A 19,413-nucleotide genomic window follows, 5' to 3' on the forward strand; every position below is an offset into this window, starting at 1 on the left:
ATCTTCATAATATTAAACTCACACCAATCAAACAGTGATGGTAGATTAGTTTGGGTGTTTTTTTGTTTTGTTTTTCTTTTAGATTAGGTTTTTAAATACCCAAAATATTTATTTGTTGTATATTGAGAGGCTCATGTGTAATTGTAACTAACATTGTTAATTGGTATTAGTGTAACCAAATGCTTTGGTCCCTTTTAGTATAGAATGCTTAGGTTAGGCTTGCAAACTTGGAGTACAAGGCCAAGCTTAATGGAAGAGAGGGATCTTTCATATTAGTTACCCTGTACTGTTCCTGTTATGTATAAATGTTTCCTGGAAATGTCTTCAGTTTTCTTCAATGCCGCAGCACTACCTATGCAGACACACAACAAAGCTACTTTACTTTAGACAGTTGAATATGTTTAGTTTTTCTTTCCTGAAAAAAAAAGGCATCAGGTCAACATTTCAAATGATCCTTTTCTTCGCAATCCCTACCAATCATATAACTACAGATGTAGCTCTGACTGTCTTAGATACTCATATTTTGGTGCTTACATAGTATTGATGCCCACAAAGTGATGCTGACAGATATCTTCATTTCCTTACCCAGAGTATCTCAGCTGATTTCTCTTATCTAGAGGGGCAGTAGTTGGCCATTAATTCCTTTGTTACAGCTTCATGAGGTAACCTTACTTTACCCCAAATTTGGGATCACTGATGAGCAGGTAGCTGAAATGGGCTAGCTGTCTTTTACAACAATTATCAGACTTTGTGGAAAACCAACTACATATAACATAGAGCTCCCAGTCTCCATCAGATACGATAAAACATCATACACCCAGTCTCCCAAAAGGAGTAATTATTTGGAAGAAAATAAGCGAGGTCCACCAGCCTGACATTAGATTTAGTCCTCGTTATAACGACACATAATTGAATAATGAAACTCTTGCCTAAAATTTAAAAATTGCAGAAACAAAGATATCAGCTTGTCAAACTAACAATACTATATCATAAATTTGATATTGCTAAAGCGAAACGTATTAAATCAAATAAAGTCAAATCTAATATTTCATCAGCAGTACTATGAATAGCAGAAGCCTTAATGGTACTCCGTAATTGCTCCTGATTTAATTAACTTAATCACCATAGTGTTTATTTATTTTCGTCATTCTATGATTTCGGTTTATCGAGGTGTAATTTGAAGAAAAATAGCAAAAGCATGCACAAGAACCAGAGAAACACACTCACGAAACTGTATTACCTACCAGATCTGTCATTCAGACCAGAAAACTCGACAATGAGCTACTCTAACGATCGATTTATCTGCCAGCAGCTCATCATCCTTCCTTCCACTTCCACCTGCACACCGTTAACACAGTAAGCTAGCGACAACACGTTACTTCCCAGTAATACATTACATCTACAGCCATGGCAGATCCAAGAATACGGCAGATTAAGATTAAAACTGGTATTGTTAAACGGTAAGGCTGGCTTTTCGTTCAACTTAACTAGTATTTCGTATGTTATGCAAGCTACTTATAGATGCTAACGTGAGGTCGGCGTTTTTGAGCTAACTAAGTTAGCCGGGCGGCCAGGCGAAAACCTACGCCGCAGGTCGAAATGTGTTACCAACCACATTTTAACTTTAGTGCGGTGTTGGGGCGCGGCCTATAGCTAGCGGCTTGAATGACAAGAAAGTGTATTCTGTTCAAAGCGGCTATTTCTTACCGTCGCTTAACCCTGAGTAGCTAATAGTTATAATGTGGGGGTTAGAGTTCACTGTTTGTTCGACCATAGCGCTGTATCATAATTGTAGTGTGTGTAATTCAGCTCAATTCAAAGTGGTGGTCGACTGATCCCTAATGTTAGCTAGGTAGCTAACACACTGCTGATCAAATAAAGTGTCCATTTTCTGGCTGCATTTTAAAACTTCCACGTGCTGATATCAACTGGGTCACTCGAACTCAAGTTCGTAAACTTAAGTTATCGCAACATAACATTAATTTTAATATTTGTCATTATAAAAAAATTCTCAGTGGAAACTCCCTCATCTTTGCTAATTGGAGCTGCTGCATGAAACAGCCCAACGTAGAAGCACCGTTACATTATTATTATCATTAAACTCTGCGGGTGTGGGAAGCACCTGCTGAGTAAGCTAGGTAGCTCCGCATTGGTACCATGTTAAGGTGAGATGGACTTGGGGTGAGATTTTGCAAATACTTGCATCCCATTTTGGGGTCAGAATTGTTACAGGCAGGCAGGGATGACAACACAGTCTTGACACGTACATATTATAATGAGGAGTAAAAAAATGACAACTAGTTAATGAATAATACAGGCCAGTGCACCTTCACTGCACTAAAGTACTGCTGCATATGTACTTTGGACTCCAGGCTTCCTTAAATTGCTAGATGATCATAACTGGTTTAATAAAAACTGTTGTTAAACATTTTTTTGGTGGGGGGGCTGGTTCAAGAAACCGTTTTTTCAGGTTGTGGATTTTTATTCATACGCAGTTTGTACCCAGAGTGTTGGGTAATTTAGGTTGAGTCGCTACAATTCCTACTGTAAGTTGCTATGTGAAAGTTATAAGCTACACAAATGGAGAACAACTGGAAGGAGTTAAATCCTACTGGCATAGGGACTAGTTGGTAGCCAGCTGGCAACCTTTGATCACTCTGGAAAAATATGTATTTGCAAACCTTTCAGTGAGTGTTCCTGGTGATTACTGGCTGTTGGTGGGTGAAATTGGTCGCTAAGAGGGTGCTACATTGAAAACCTTGTTGTGATTGCTTTGGTTGCAAGCATCTTGCTGTGGTTGCCCATAGTTTGCACTATACTTTGCATGGAAGATGTTGGCAAGTTAGGATCTTCCATTCAATCTATGAGTAACCAGAGTCATCTTTTAGCAGTTGCCACAGGACCTTGTAGCTTTTCTTGCGACCAGTTTCAGTGATCGCAGGCAGCCTCATGCAACCACTCACCAGCCTGCCGGGGAATACACATTTTTCCCAGCAGGTGGTGGCTAACAGGGCATAACTGACCGGTCTCCAGCCCAGTGTGACTGAGGCTTTGGCAGTCTTTTTCACAGTGACTGCCAGTAACCACAACCTGCCAGGAGAGTACACATTTTTCCCTAGCGACTGGTGATTCTCAAGCAGTTGCCAACTGACCCAAGGCCATGTGTGACTAGGCCTTAAATTTAACTCTAAACCTAACTGTAGCTGGTTGCCTGATGGAGTTTAAGAAGTTAAAACCTGGTTTGATGTTGTAAATAAAGTTTGTACCTACCTAACCCTGACCCCTAATCCGCATCAAGCATCATTTAAATTATTATTTTTTTTTAAATTCATAAAACATGTAAGTTAATTGTTTGCTTAGTTCTTCACGATCACACAGTACACTGGAGGGCAGTGGTACTGACAGTGAAGTCATGCGATTTGTGCACTGTGTTTGTCTGTGGATGTTCTCAGTCATCCAGGTCATCGTAGTCTAAGGAGCTTGGAAAGAAAGGCGTCTGGACTTCTTTAAGTTGCTTGAAGACGTTTCACCTCTCATCCGAGAAGCTTCTTCAGTTCTAGGGTCAAATTGTGGAGAGTCTCAGATTTAAGCCCTGTGAGAGTCCCCCCCCCCCCCCCCCCCCCCAAGAGAGACAATGGATCCCCTAATGATCCTCTGCCTAATCACACAAGCGAAGGTGTGAAGACGGGTGTAGGTCACAATAGGGCTGTTCGATATAACGATATATATCGGGTGACGATATAAAAACGTCTATCGTTTCATTTTACGCTATCGTTTGTTTCGTAGTGTGACAAAATATAATGTTTACGGCAATACTTTTTCATCGTTTTGATGGTCATTGTAGTGGTTATATTAATTTGTTAAAGTTCTCTCTTTCTCTTATATTTAATATGACCACACTACGGGTGGACAAGCGACTGTTTTTACGCGTTGCCGTTAGCAGCCATGACGGTAGAACAATGGCGTGGCTCCGCCGTCCGCTTGTTTGTTTTGCATATTAACCTTTCACAATAAAGCTCAAGATCCTGTTGAGACTTTTCAAAATAAACTAAATCCTATGAAAGAGTATGCAGGCGGCCTTTACAACTTATGTCTAAAAATGTATAGCTTCATGCATCGGCTAAAAGTCATAACTCCAGGTACACGACGCCCAGCTGAAAACACTTCATGCAAGTCGAAGCTGCCCGAGATTCACAGAATTTACAGAAAACTTTAATTTTTTGTGATTTATATCGTTATCGGGATGATAGATGTCTTATATCGGGATATGAGATTTTGGTCATATCGCACAGCCCTAGTTCGCAATCACCCTGTCATGTAATTTACTGAGGTCAGATGGCCCAGGATGTGAGTGGGCGTTAAGGCATCTGGGAAGGGATCTCAGAACTGGATTATAGATGGCAGACAGTTGGTGTCATAAGCCACCACCTCTGTTCAAAGATGGTCGTTCGCAGTTGACATAGAAGGCTTCTTTCACTCTTAAAGAAAAGAAACCTTACAAGAGAAAAGTTCTTTACAATTAAATTAAACGTTTTTCTTTAAAATAGATGTGAGCACCACTAAACTGTTCTGTGTGCAGTGCAACCAGGACATATTCCAGTTCACAGTTACACCTTCCTTAAACAGATATCCTGTATTACACGCCCTGCAATAAACTTAGCCCTTGTTAAAGGCTTTAATGTAGAGTTTCTGTTTGGGCTTGGTGTAGAGAGATGTTTGTTATGCTGTTAAATTATGTTGCAAACGGCTGATGAATATCTAATGTCTTCTAATGTATGACAATCAGTGAGGACAGGCTAGATAATAGACTCACCTTTCAAATGCAATTAAATTGGAGATCAAGCATTTTCAGGAAAATTTGAAATAGTATTCATAAAAAAAGAACTCAGGGATGTTTCTGGTTTGTGATTTATGAGTTGTTTAAATGACAGAAAAAAATTAGGCTAGTTAACTACCGTATTTCCCGGACTACAAAGCGCACCTGAATATTAGCCGCACAAGCTAAAATCAGGGGAAAATCCTGTTTTGTACATACATTAGCCGCACCTGACTAAAAGCCGCAGGTGTTTCAATGTTGACTTACCATATGTACGAGAATATGCACAAAGCGAATTGTCAGGAAAGAGATGGCTGTTTGGAGACACACCCCTTTTATTAATATTTTGAAAAACAAGTTATGGGTACATATTTGCATAACTTTTTAAGTATATGTACAAGTAGCGGTAATTACAAGTACGAAACATGTACTGTGCTTCATAAATGAGTAACAAATGTAGTACATAACAATAACTAGGGGTGTGTATTGGCAAGAATCTGGCGATACAATATGTATCATAATACAGGGTAGACGATACGATATATTGCAATACTAAAAGCCAGACGATATTTGTGTTTAGTAGGACTAAATTTAATTAGGAAAACTCAAGTAAACAGTCCAAACTGTTTAATGCTTGACATGAAACATCTGAAACAAAAACACTCTAAGTTCAAAATGAATGGAGAAATTAACATCTGCCTTATTAGAAGTCATGTCAAATAAACAAACAAAAACTACTTTACTGAAATATCAAGTATTTTTTAACATGAAAAAAGTAAACATGTAACACTAAGGTCTTTCTAAGTACTATGATTGTAAAATACTTATCCAAAAACTGCTCTATGGAGCATCAAAGCAAAGTACTTTTTATGTGACCTTAACATAAACAAATATAAATCAAAAATGAAATTGCTTGAAGAATCCATCCAAGTAAACATTAACAAAAAATGTAAAGTGCTATTACAATTAAGTGTTAATAAAATAAAGTACAGCTCTGCAGTGTCCATCAATGGAACACTTTTAGTACAACCTGAAAAAAGGAATTTACTCATCTAAATAAGTGCTTATGAGACTCAACCAAAATGTCAAACATTCTCATATCAGAGATTTTACATGTGTAGTGTTTTCTCAGTGTTTATTTTTCAATTTCCAGATTTTTGTGCAGGAATACAAGCTGATCGACATGGTCTGTTCTCAGGACACTTCTCTGTGCATTTACTATGTCTCCTGCAGAGGAGAAAACTCTCTCTGCAGAGACACTTGTTCCAGGAATGCATAGGAAACTCCTTGCTACTTTGGATAGCTGAGGCAAGTCTAGCCGCGAGAGCCATGTTTGGTGCATTATCGGTAACAACAAGGTCCTTTGCGTTCAATCCCCATTCAGCCACAGCGTCAGTTAGTAACGCTGCAATGTGCTCACCTGTGTGACTGTCATGCATGGCTCGGGTTTGTAGTACATGAGACTGAAAGTTCCACTGGTCCGTTATGTGATGTGCTGTAACAGTTACGTACGATTCAGTGGCTCTCGAAGTCCAAGCGTCGCATGTCAGAGCAACTGTCTCAGCCGAGTTGAGAGAGTCCAGCACTGTCGCTTTGACTTCTTGGTACAACTTTGGCAGAGCGATGTCCGTGATGTGTTGTCGAGAAGGAACGGTGTAACGGGGCTCCAGCGTTTTAATCATATTACGAAATCCTTTATTCTCCACAACACTCAGAAGGCGCATGTCTTTGCAAATAAAAACAAGTACTGACTGCGTTATTTTTGTTGCACGAGTTGAAGTTGCTGGTAGTTTCGAAAAGTTAACTTCTTCAATTGTCCGTTGAGAGGGATCACCTCGTTTCGTTTTAAAATTAGCATTTGACGCTACGTCGCTATGGTGTCTAGACACGTGTGTTCGTAAATTTGTTGTGTTACCGGAATATTTGACTCTGGCGGTGCAGATTTTACAGACTGCATAGCTCTTGTCATAGTCTTTACTGCCTTCTTTTGTCCTAAATCCAAAATAAGTCCACACATCAGCTTTGAAAGCTGCGGGGGCCGGCTGTATCCTCTCCTCTTCAGTCATCAGTTAGCTAGCATCACACACGTCCACTGACTGTTCTACTTCGTTCTTTTGGCAAACTAGACGCTTCTACAGTTATCGCGAGACCTCGTTTTTACGTCATAGTAAAGGCGGTAAACTGCAAACCAGTGGCCGGAGTTTGAATTCCAACATACAAAAGAAATAAACAGTAAATGCATGTCATTTTTCAATTAAAAAAATCGATAACAGTGATTTTAAATATCGATTCAGTATCATTGCGCGAAATATCGCGATATTTCGTTGTATCGATATTTTCTTACATCCCTAACAATAACCTACAGCACACCAGAAAAATAGATTCGGACTACCTTTTAGGCTCAGGTGCAGTGACACGGCTTTAACAAGAAGAAAAGTCAGTCATTCACCACCATCTTTCTCATCTTCCTGCGCACTAAAACCACCAAAGTCCTCTTCTCCAGTGTCGGATACGAACAGGCTCAGGATGGCTTCGTCATCCACTCTCAGCTCCTTTCCTTCGTTGTCACTTTCAAAACCAAAGAAATCCTCGTTGTCAGTGTCAGAGTCTAACACCCTCAGAAGGGCCGTGGCGGTGTCCTCCTCTCCATCATGCAGCAGTCCAGCCCTTCGAAATCCGTTGGTGATCATGGATGTTTTCACACTTTTCCACGCTGTCAGAATCCACTGGTGGAGTTGAGCATAACTTGCTTTTCGCAAGTTTATCGCCGCTAGTCATCCACACCTCCCGCTGTACGCGTAGCGCTACTTTGAAGTTTGTTTTTCGCGCTACTTGTACGGCACTATGTTGCCTGGCGGATGGACATGTGACCAACATACCACTCTTGAACCCCGATACTGTGTGTCTGATCACATGCCCTTCCGCCAGGCAACGTAGTGCTGTACAACAGTGGAACAAACAAAACAAATCGTCTTACGATATGACAAAAATCATGGACAATCCATGGAAAAGCCGCACCTGACTAAAAGCCGCAGGGTTCAAAGCTTGTGCAAAAAGTCAAAGACAATTACGGTAGTATAAAAACTGAAAAAAATAATTTAAAAGCACAGAATATCTTAAATGGACAAAGTTAAATAATGGCAAAACGAACATTTTGTGTATTTTAGGAGCTTCATGAACCAGTAATTGCAGTTTTACATTATTAAAATAACAATAATAGGTTTAACCGACTTGTATTTCTGGCGGCAGATAGCAACGGCATCAATGTTTAACATCAAGTTGGTTAGTTGCACAAATTCCTGGCAAGTTTAGACATCTTGTATTGTGTTTTAACTTTAACGGTACAACTGGGTGTACAGTAGCTGTTTCGTCCCATTTGTTTCTTCATTGTTTGCCTAGTTTTCCAAATTTTCTAATGAACATATTCTATCTTGATTCTTTCTCTTTTCCAAACTGTAAATCCTGTCTGTAGGCAAACACTGCTCATCTATAATGGTTTAGTTTTCGCTTCACTTCTAGATAGATTGATATTGGCCTTTTGATGTAGGACCTGCAAACTCATTAACTAGTCTAAGCTGTCTTACTAAAAGAGTTGGCACCTATTTCGAGCTTGGCTCCACATTTGTACAACGGCCAAATTTACCATGCTGGAATAGAAAATATTGTAGACATTATGAGGATTCTTGAGATAATGGGCTCAGTTGTCTGTGGGATGGTCTGAGTGTACCTCTCGTCAATCAGGCAGACCTCTAATTCCCTCCTGTCAGTGCTGTTTGTGTAATACGCTATCGATTGCACTTTGATGAGGGTCAGATTGCTAACAGGCTCCCCGGTGGTAATGATGGAGGCTGGACATCCCAGAGAGGATAATGTCACAGAGTGTCCAGGAGTGGTCAGTATAGGAAAAACAACAATGCAAGGGTGCAGTATTTTATTAGCCAGTATCATCCCTGCTTTCTCTTCTGAGGTTTTTAAGTTGAGTATATTATTTGAACAAAAGATAAGATTCTTACTCTTACTCTTACTTACTTAATCTTACTCCCTCAAGGCCAACAGCTGTACGTTGACATGAACCTTTTATCAAACTGTTTAAGTGTAGAGTGTCATTGCTCTCTGTTGTGTCCTTCTCTTATAGTCTCCTTTTTGCCTCTGTTCCCAGCTTTTTCACTTCTTCTACCCTCTCTCTCTCTCTCTCTCTCTCTCACTCACTCACTCACTCACTCACACACACACACACACACACACACACACACACACACACTTATATGTACGACTTTAGAGGAAACCTGCCTGCTCTTTTAGCCAGGCCTATTTCCAGTGGCTTCTGCACATTCCAGTCAGTGCCTTTCTGCCCTAGCGAGGCGGATGCCCTTAATAAAATGACAACAGTAATTTGCCTTTGTCATTCCGGTCCCAGCACAGACTACATCGCAGCTCAAAAATACAGTGCTAGAGCAGGCGACCGAATGTGTGTGTCGGCTGGCTTCTAATTCCTTTTTTTTTTTTTCTATTTTCCAGAGAGCTGCCTTTTCCATTAAGCCTGAGGTGGCAGGTCTATTTAAAACCAGCCACGACCCCACCCCTTATTCGCACAGCGCTCCAAGTCTGGGAGAAATAAGAAATTAACATCAGGACTGGAAAGGGGAGGAATGGACATTTTGTTATTAGACTGTCCTTCAGTTTTATTCAAATTATTTCAGCCTTCCTACCTCCATCGTTTCTCCTCTCTTTGCCACCTTCTTTGACTCTTAACAGGTGACATAACTCATTCTACATCAAGCATGAGAGTGAAAGACAGGATCTGCTATTGCATACGGTGCCTGTTTAAAAGCTTCCTGATGGAACTGTATTAGAATGAGTGGTAATTGATGTAAAATATGACAGAGTGCTATTGGCTTCCTTGGCTAGGCAAAGAGCAGTGCAACGCGTAGGGAAGGGTCTCCAGTAATGTGACTGACTAATGAAGGATTACTCACTTACACACACACAGCTGATTTTATGAAAAATGAAATTTGTGTTGTCAGTCCCTCCAGCAGGCGCAGCCGGAAAAAGACTGTTAGTTGGAAATCATTATCAATAGCTATATTTTCAAACTCCATTATGCCAATCAGGGTCGGAATCTATTTAAGAGATTTAGTTCCATTTGGGCCGTAATTGATAAATAATCAGAATTTATCAATGTACTCAAGCCTATTTTCACTAATAATCAAGAAAAAGAGGCCCATTTACCACCTGACTTGGTCTAAATTAGGGATTGAATTGATGATCAATTAATGTCTAAAAAAGAACTAGTAGCGTGTGTGTGTGTGTGTGTGTGTGTGTGTGTGTGTGTGTGTGTGTGTGTCGAAGACAATAAAGGTGGATAAAGGAGCCAGATAATCATGTTGATAAGATGTGAGCTGGATGGCATTATGTAGGTTACACTGATTTCTATGTGTTTTTCTGTGACATGCTAACACAAAAGACATGAGTGACATGATATAATGTCCTACTTTGCACATTTCAAAAATGTATTGATAAAAGTAATATGTATGATGTAATATGATCTTTAGATGAATTCAGGGCAGAGACCTACTATTAATATTTTTAAATAAAGAATGAAATCTAAATGTGTTTTCAGAAGCTTTCCTCTCTGCAGTAAAAATCAAAACAAAAAAAGATCTGTAATTGTCCAAATTTGTCTGCCACAGGCTCGATTTTCCAAAGCCTTTGTTAGAAGATTGGAAATCCACTGGGATTACTCAATTTTAGAATTTTTAAAATTCTTTAGTTAGCTTTCCGTTTCTATTACCCATTTTCCCTATGTATGTAAGAGAGAGTTAAATCATTTTAAAAAGAACCAGCCAAATGTAATAAAGTAATGCAGTTTCATGTGTTCATATTAGTTAGATTAGGCAAAATCATTTATTGCTATTAGATATGCAAAGGAAGTTGACTGATTTGTTGCTCTCATGTAAGCTGTATTGCTTTTTCTTCACATTGAAAATAAACCCTCCCGGTATTGAACCCCCACAGCTTTTCCATTTATTCCATGCAGAATTCTGGAAGTTTCCAGACAGAGCTACATTTATGTGCGTATATAGATTAGAGATGAACAAAATGTTTGATGATTACAAAGAAAATTCTGTGTTTGTTGGTCAGCCTTCTCAAAAATGACAATTTGCGATTTTTGCTCTGTGACTGAGAAGTGTGTATATATATTAATTTCTTTATTTTCAGTGCACAAGACAAATGTGAACTTGGGCTTTTGAATCCCTTCTTTGGCCATTATGGCAGAAAATTTAATTGAATCATTTAGTATTATTATTATTATTTTTTTAAATCTAAATTCAGCTTAGTTTAACATTTGTATCAGTGTTATCCTGTATGTAAGTTTATGATGTTGCATTCTGTGTACTTTTCGTTAAATAAGAATCAGATCTCACTCACTAGTGACGCATTCATATATTGTAATATATGAAGTTAAATAATATAATTAGTAGAGGTGGGGGGAAAAAATCGATACTGTGTAGTATCGTGATATTTTGTTTGCTAATAATGTATCGATACAGGGACAGCAGAAATCGATATTTTGTTACAAAAAAGTTTTTGCTCTGACTTCAGAGCATGTTGATCCTTTTTCTGAGCAAGAATCCTTCACTGTCCAAATGTGTTTAACTTTTTTTTTTTGGCAGCAATAAACATGACAGTTTACTTATTTTAATTTAAGACATGTTTTATTTTAATTAAGTTTAAAACTTTTTTATTTAATGTAAAATTATATTTTGTTTTAATTTACTTTCAAATTCTTCAGTTGCTGAATGGGCTGCATAGTTTTCATAAATTGCATAGTTCAGAATAGCTATAATTGTACCAGACGGTTGCATTCAGTTAAGTTGGACTAGACTGTAATACAAACCGTTCAGTTTGTCAACAATAAAACTGACTGAAATGAGAGAAAGACTGAGTGTGAGACTTTGATATTAGATAAAATGAATATTGATAAAGTTTACCTTTATGTACAGAATCTGAATATCGCAAAATATTTTAAAAAATTGCAATAATATCGTATCGTGGGATGTATGTTGATTCCCACCTCTAATTATTAGTGAATACTGTTGACTGCAAGATGCATAAGTTCAAGGTTTAAGTGCTGCAAAAACATATATATATATATATATACAAAATGAAATGCATGTTATACAATTGATATATTCTTCCATTTTAGAGTAGGCCAGAACGTGGACATCAACTGCCCCCTAAAGTTTTTTTTCTATAAAAGTTAACAAAAAAACAATCAAATATATTACATTAAAATATATTGCTGGCAGCTCACTAACACTGGTGTACAGGCTAAAAAGCCCGATGTTTCTCTGATGGTCGTAAAGAAACCAAAAACAAAACAAATCTGACTGCAGATGAATGACAGTGTTGTGCTGTTTAATCTCAATTTTAAAGAGTTTAATAAACTCCGTTTTAACAAGTGCATAAAAATAATAAAACCTCATATACTCATATAATCACCATAGTTCTCATCCACATTATTTTCAGGCTTAGATCTGCTACTGCCAGTTATTAAAGAAAAAAACTGTTATCCAGTTTAAATTTAGTGTAAAGTGTTACTCCTTTCCAGAAATAAAATGTCTTTCATGTAAATGCATCCTATTTTAGCCACTGTTAGAGCGCTGTGTAAATGATAAGTTGAATTTCAAAGCATTATTTAAGGCTGATCTCCACTTCAGAGCAGTGAGGAGAAGTGATGTGTTTGCTGCGTGTTATTGAGGTGTGTTTCTTGCCATCCTGTGGGAGATGATCTCACTGTGTCCTCCTCAGTCACAAGAGTGCTGGGGAGAATGAGGATAGATGGCCCTGTCTGTAAAAAGTGACCATCACAGTCTGCTTTTCTTGGTTCAGCCTATATTATCCGTCTGAGAGGCTGTGCGTTTACGTTTTATGTTTGATGGAACAACACTGTATGGCTGCCTTTAACCGTGTCTTTTCCGTCTTCTTGTTTCTGTGCAGGCTGGCCAAGGAGGAGATTGCGTACATAACTGAAGCGAAGCAGCAGGAAGAGAAGATCGAGCGCCTGAAAACAGAGGCGGCAGATGATTATGTCATCAAGAAACAGGTACATTTTGCTTCTTTGATGCTGTACAGCAATTATGTGTCTTAATTTGAAAGCCTTTGAATTATCCATTTATCACCACCTGTTCCTTCTGTTGATCTCAGCCAGTAAAGTGAGGGAGGGTTGTTGCTCTCGCATAGTTAGGGAGTGAATTGTGTCTTGATAATTCGAGTAGCCCTTCGTTCATGTAATGAGGTCAGTCCACAGTGATAATGAAGAATTAGGTTTTGAGAGGAGAATCATTAGTGATTTTGTAATTTGCTTGATTCAGATGTAATTATATCATGTTACTTTAAAAGAGTTTGATAATTACTGACACATGCTGGTAATTTAGTGTCCCTAACAGATCACTGGCCCATATCCTGCTCTCCATTCTCACTGTGCCTGCATCCCTCCATCATTTGTCTGTACACAGGTTGTGGAATTTTCTCACTCCAACATGTTTCTTATGTCTTTTAAAATATTCAATTCAAATAATATAATAATATTAACGTTAGCTAGCAAAATGGACAGTCGTGTGGGCAGTTTTTGAGCTTTACTTATGTATGACACAGACATGTATGGATATTAGGGCTGTTCGATATAACGATATATATCGGATGACGATATAAAAACGTCTATCGTTTCATTTTACGCTATCGTTTGTTTCATGGTGTCGCAAAATAAAAAGTTTACGGCAATATTTTTTTCATGGTTTTGATGGTCACTGTAGTGGCTATATTAATTTGTTAAAGCTCTCTCTTTCTCTTATATTTTATATAACCACACTACGGATGGACAAGCGCCTGTTTTTATGCGTTGTCGTTAGCAACAACAACGGTAACACCATCGTGTGTCCGCTTGTTTATGTTCCACATAAACCTTTCACAATAAAGCTCAAGATCCTGTTGAGACTTTTCAAAAATAAACTGAATCACGTGAAAGAGCAGATTATTTACGGATGAGAATTAAAAAAGAGAAGCCTTAGACTCAAACGTTAGAACAGGCTTTTCCCCGCAGCACGCCGTGTAATAAATACTCACAAAGAAAACGGCGGCCGTTACAACTTATGTCTAAAAATGTATCGTTTCATCCATCTGTTAAAACACTCGACTCCAGCTACATGACGCGCAGCTGGAAACACTTCCCGCAAGTCGAGCTGCCCGAGATTCACAGAATTTACAGAAAATGTTACATTTTTGTGATTTTATATCGTTATCGGACGATAGAATTCTTATATCGGGATATGAGATTTTGGTCATATCGCACAGCCCTAAAGGATATTGTATCTTGTAATTCTAAACATTTTCATTATACCACTGTATATAATCAGATGGCAAACACTTGATGGTTTATAAACACCAAACATCAGAATGATATATACGTAAATATATTAATGTGTCATCTTTGCAAGCTACATAGTCAAGGAACATAGAAACCAGTTTAGTTTTAAAGGTTTTGTCCTTGTGAAGCACTGCATCACTTTTAGTATTTTTGATATGGAAGCTGGAAGTCTGGTTCTCTTCCATGTGCACATTTACCCTTTCACCACAGCAAGGTCCAAGGTCTGCTTCTTTGTTATACTGGACCAATCCTCTGCTGATGAAAACAGTCTCTAGATATGGTGTCCAGAGCTTATAATGTCAAAGCCAGAAGAAAAATTTTCTTTTAAATTTGGCACATAAGCTCAACTTTGTCACATAGCACTGTGCCGTGAACCCAGTTGTTGTCCACCACCAGCGCTACTTGCCAAATTTGGCTTTTTACCATTTGCTTCTTCACAAAATAATATTGAAGTTAAAGTTAATGAAACTACATCACTGTTTTGATCTAGTCGAGGAAATCTGGTGTGTGTTGCGGATGTGGAAGTGATCAGGGTGATCAGGTTTGCTGTTTTTTTTTTTAAATAAATAAGCAGAGGGAACTTTTTGATTCCATGTGGTGTTGCAAGCACAGAGACATTTCAGTTATGCCTCAAAATATATAAACAAATCATTACCCGCCGTGTACAGAAAATAAAAGGAAATGGCAAAATAATTTAAAATCGGAGCGTTGCGTTATGGGATCTTTATAGCCCTTATTTTGTAGGCTAGCGAGGGGGTTTATCAGCTTTTAAATGTTAAATGAATTTCTGAATTTGCCTTTAATGTGTGTTTAATACCTGGGGGAAACTAAATTCACAGCTTCTCTTGATGTCTTTGCTTCATTCCAGTATCACAACGATAAAGAAATAGTGTGAAAAAATATTTCAAGATCCTGTCAAGAGAGCCTGCTACTCATATGTAGACAAATATGAGTTTTGCCTATTACGGTATTTTATGGTCAGCTTACACAAGATTGTTGGAAGGACGTGGTTTTTCATATAACTGCTCTTTATTTGGGCCAGTGTTCGCTGATGCGGATCCAAACTTGATTCAGACGGGGAGGAACTGAACCACAGATATCACATCTGATTATGTTTACGGCTTCCATTAAAATTCAGTGTGTGTGTTGTTTTGTTTGTTCATTCATAGAGTGGCAGCTCAGGCTGAGCAGCAGGCTTGGTTGGTGTTAAATGGGGAGATTGGGAGGCCAGATGGATTATGGTTGGAGATGAGAGGTCTGAGGCAGGATGGATTACAGGTTTTTATTTTAATGGAATCAATACGCTGTAAGTGTCATCTTTATCCTGTGCTGATGGGATCATTCCACCGAACCGGGAGGGCACCGTGACTTTTCTCTGTTTCAGTACTCTTTTGCCTACTCTAGCTTACCTTGTCACATCTAGATGGCAGCCAACTTGACAATTTGTCCACTATTTTTCGGTATGTCAGTTTAGGCACTTGGATGAACTTGTACGCCATCAGGCAGGCAGACTGTTAGTGTGCATAGCCGTGTAATGTACACATGTGCAACTGAGTCCATGTTTTGACTTTTTCCAGCTCGACACAGGCCTAGCTGAGGAAGCATCTGTCATGAGTGACTGTGTCTGACAGTGTTAGCCAGCTCCTCTCCGCTCTTTAGGGTGCCAGCTGGGGGAATTCCACATTAGCCGCGGCTGTGAAAGTACCCCAGGCTGCAACACAGTTACACTGCAGGCGTAGTAATACCTCTTTACGCCTGATCACAATGCTCTCGGCTCATTCATCCAGGTGTGGAGCCAGATCGAGGTGGTCCCCCGCTGCCCAACTCCCGGCCCGATCAATAACTCAATAACATTTTTCATACTGCCGGCTTGTTGAGAGATGTTAACCACAGCAGAGTGCATGAGGGACACCCTGCATGTCACTGCCAGGAGTAAAGCTACAGCACAATCCAGCCAGTGAATACACTTTGTCTAGCTGTTCAAATTAATGGTCAAAGCTTGGAAAATACATGTTCAGTAATGTGTTGACTTTTGTGAAGACCTGTAATGAAAGCTGGTAATAGGAGCAGTGGCAGGGGTTTTCGGATTAATAAAGGTGGTGATGGCACTGATGCGGTCTCTGTGTGCTTTCAGATGGAGGTGTTGCAGGAGTCCAGAATGATGATCCCAGACTGTCACCGCCGGCTGGCCACAGCACACGCAGATCTGCTACAGCTGCTAGTAAGTACCACCATGAGGTGAACTAAATTTTCATAAAACAACAGGACACAAGCTATTGTGATAATTAATTCAGTTGGACTTCTAATATCTCATGGCCTCCCTGAAAAAGAATTTCATGCCATGCGTTTGTGGGTAGAAGAAAAAATGATCAGCTTATTATACTTTTAAATTCCAGCATCAAGAAAAATGGTTAACCCCAGCATTCAAGTTTTATTTTTAATCTTTTTTCTCTTTTGTAGGTATCACAATATCTAATAACTAATTATGTGTTTCTTAGTAAAGCTTCATTAAAAATGCAGATTTGTAATTATAATTGTATGAAAGACACACAACTCTCATACTCTTGCTTTCTAAACATAGTATGGTATTAGTACTAGCGAATAATACCTATCCTTTTTCACATCTGGTAGACATGATCAACACCTGGATCATGCTTCATCCTTCCTGTCAGGCTTCATTTCACTAAAATAGTTGATAATTAAAATATTAATAATCAAAATAATTAATAATAAAGAATGAAAAGGCCTAAGATCCCCATTTTAATGTGTTTGGATTTCAGTTTAATGCCAGATCTTTAAAAAGTTGTCTTTCCCAATGAGACCAGCATGTAACAGAAAAAAAAAACGATAATGGAAAAGACAACATCAGGTTATGGTTACTGGTGTGATAACAAGCTACATAGTTCCCTTAATGCTGTACCATAAATAAGCAAGGATGTAGTAGTAGTAGTAGTAGTAATAATGTTCCTGTTAAATTTACTGCCATGTCACAACAGGCAGGAATGCCTAGAGACCAGCTAACCAACTAAGTTTGCTAGGAAAAAAAAATAGTTTTCCTTTACTGGTTGTGAGTGTTTACTGAAGGTTGCTCGCAGTCGCTCTGAAATTGGTTGCTAAGCCCCAGTCACACAGGGCCAGAGACTTTATTTTGAAGGTGACTGGTCATTTTTTAGTATGCATTATTCCTTTTTAAAGTTTTTACTACAGTTTAGTAGTTAGTTAGCAAGTATTTGCAGACACATCTGCATATTCCATTCAAATTATGCAGGACAGCAACAGACTGCTAGTGACAGAAGCAATCATAAGGAGTTTTTTAGTGCAGCACCTTGTGGCAACTGATTTCACCTACCGGCATCCAGCAACCAGTGAATCGGAGAATGCAAATTTGAATGCACGCTTGTGACCAGGGGTTGCCAATTGGTCTCTAGCACTGTGTGGGTGAGGCCTAGCAGACACTAAAAGCCCTTTTCCACTAGTACCTACTCAGCTTGCCTTGACTTTACGCTGTTTCGGTCGTTTTCCATTACAATCATTACCACCTAATGTGTGTAAGGTCCTTATAGCAATGCCGCCAAAAGTCCTGTGATGTCATTTGTATGCAACACAAACACCATAACAAAAGTGGACGTCGAGGCGATTGTACACCTGCTGCTCAGTGTATGGCTTTTTGTCACACTTGGGGACCAGGATGTTGTTTTTTGTTCAGCCTTTTCCCTTGTTGCTGGGTTTTAAAAATGGTGGTTTTGATTTTTATGAAGGACTCTCATGACTCAATAAGTGACGCCACTGACTAGCCAATTGGGGGAATGCTGTCTGTTGATGTCACGTTTTCGGATCATCTCAGATCACTTGGAGCCCTGGCTAAGTCGGTACAAAAAAAGTAACTGGTGTCAGGTACTCCCACCTAATGGTAGACCTTAAAATCCAAGTCGAGCCATGCCAAGCTGACTCAAGTACATACTAGTGGGAAAGGTCTACAATTGGCTACAGTTTCATGCCAGGACACTTGTGGCCACATAATTTAAAGTATATTGTGGTATCCTGGATATTCCAGTGTTGAGTCAGATGTTTTTTCTTTTAAATGTGTGTAGACTTAATGAACTGATCATTAGAATAAGCTCAAGCACCACACTTTGCACTTATATACAGATATATATACAGTATATATACAGCCACAGAGCATGCCAAACCCTCCAGGACTTAAGCTGATATGGTGAGAGGCAAACATCAGCATGGATGTCTCAGGGTCATCGAAATTAATGCAGAGCAACAGTCAGACAGCTGGAGGTGTGAGTCACTCACATGGGAGCTGAATGCTGGGCAGGGGGAGCTAACCTGAAATTAGCAACCTGTCCCCTTCCCTGTTACTCATCCTCCCTTCTTTCTTCCCTTCAGACAGGCATACGCATATGCACATGCTCATCACAGGTCATTAGAAGTGCTGTCACTGTGGTGACTACCAGAGGAATGCAAACACACTTCAGTGTCAGGTTTTACCTCATATCAACCCTTCCTGGATGAATTTGGTTCCTACCATTATGATACAGTTTGAAATATTTCCTCAAGAATGCTTTTATATGAAGACAACAAACCTGTTTGTCTAGTGAAGACAGTTGTAACTCCTTCTTTGGAAGTATAGTAGATGGCACTAAAACAAAACCTATATGTGTGTTTGTGTGTTTTCAGGAAACAGAAGAGGAATTGGCTGAATCAGAGGAGTACAAAGAGGCTAGAAGCATATTGGACTCAGTGAAGCTTGAAGGATGATTTCTGATGCATTTCTGTTCTCACTGTGAGATTCACTTGCTTAAATGTCCATTCCTTTCGTCAGGCCTTGTTTGGAACCGTGGAGGCCAACTGAATCCATTCAAAGTCTCTTTTCTTGATGTAATTATTTCTTTTCTTTACTGCTAACGTGCCACCACATTTTGATCACGCTTCTCCTGTGTGAAAAAAATAAAATAATTCCACAATAATATTATAAAACCTTCAGTTTATTATAGTAGATTAGTGTAGTGTTTTCTTTAAGTGTTGTTTGACCTTTTATGCACTGTTTACACATTGAAACTGGGAGAAACACATGAAAGTTTAATGTTGATCTCATAGATTAATGAGATTAATGGCATTAACAGTGCTGTTATTCCTGTTAGCAGCAGTGAAATGGACTGTG

The 19,413-nt window shown here is 39.0% G+C and overlaps 1 protein-coding gene and 1 long non-coding RNA gene across 3 annotated transcripts; one reads left to right on the plus strand and one right to left on the minus strand.

Annotated features, from left to right (window-relative positions):
* Positions 1–642: 642 nt before the first annotated feature.
* Positions 643–5,628, minus strand: LOC120718713. Its single transcript, XR_005692545.1, has 3 exons — positions 5,291–5,628; positions 2,904–2,910; positions 643–653 (listed from the first exon to the last, which is right to left on the minus strand). It is a non-coding gene; the product is annotated as an uncharacterized LOC120718713 (long non-coding RNA).
* Positions 1,262–19,219, plus strand: tbca (tubulin cofactor a). Of its 2 annotated transcripts, none has more exons than XM_040007357.1 (4): positions 1,262–1,356; positions 12,818–12,923; positions 16,378–16,464; positions 18,930–19,219. In XM_040007357.1, exons 1-4 carry the CDS (start codon positions 1,277–1,279, stop codon positions 19,008–19,010), a joined length of 354 nt encoding a protein of 117 aa, XP_039863291.1. In that variant the 5' UTR covers positions 1,262–1,276; the 3' UTR covers positions 19,011–19,219. The 2 variants fall into 2 exon arrangements, with proteins under 2 accessions (XP_039863291.1, XP_039863292.1); XM_040007358.1 differs by having other exon boundaries at positions 1,308–1,460.
* Positions 19,220–19,413: the final 194 nt, after the last annotated feature.

This window comes from Simochromis diagramma, unplaced genomic scaffold (assembly GCF_900408965.1).
Source record: "Simochromis diagramma unplaced genomic scaffold, fSimDia1.1 OVJJ01000682.1, whole genome shotgun sequence".
In the NCBI taxonomy this organism is placed as follows: Eukaryota; Metazoa; Chordata; class Actinopteri; order Cichliformes; family Cichlidae; genus Simochromis; species Simochromis diagramma.

Excerpts from the sequence above, each read along its gene's own strand:
- tbca (XM_040007357.1), top strand. The coding sequence starts at position 1,277 with ATGAGCTACTCTAACGATCGATTTATCTGCCAGCAGCTCATCATCCTT. Across the intron at positions 1,357-12,817 it reads ACCTGCACACCGTTAACACA|GCTGGCCAAGGAGGAGATTG; the intron begins GTAAGCTAGCGA and ends GTTTCTGTGCAG. Across the intron at positions 16,465-18,929 it reads CAGATCTGCTACAGCTGCTA|GAAACAGAAGAGGAATTGGC; the intron begins GTAAGTACCACC and ends GTGTGTTTTCAG.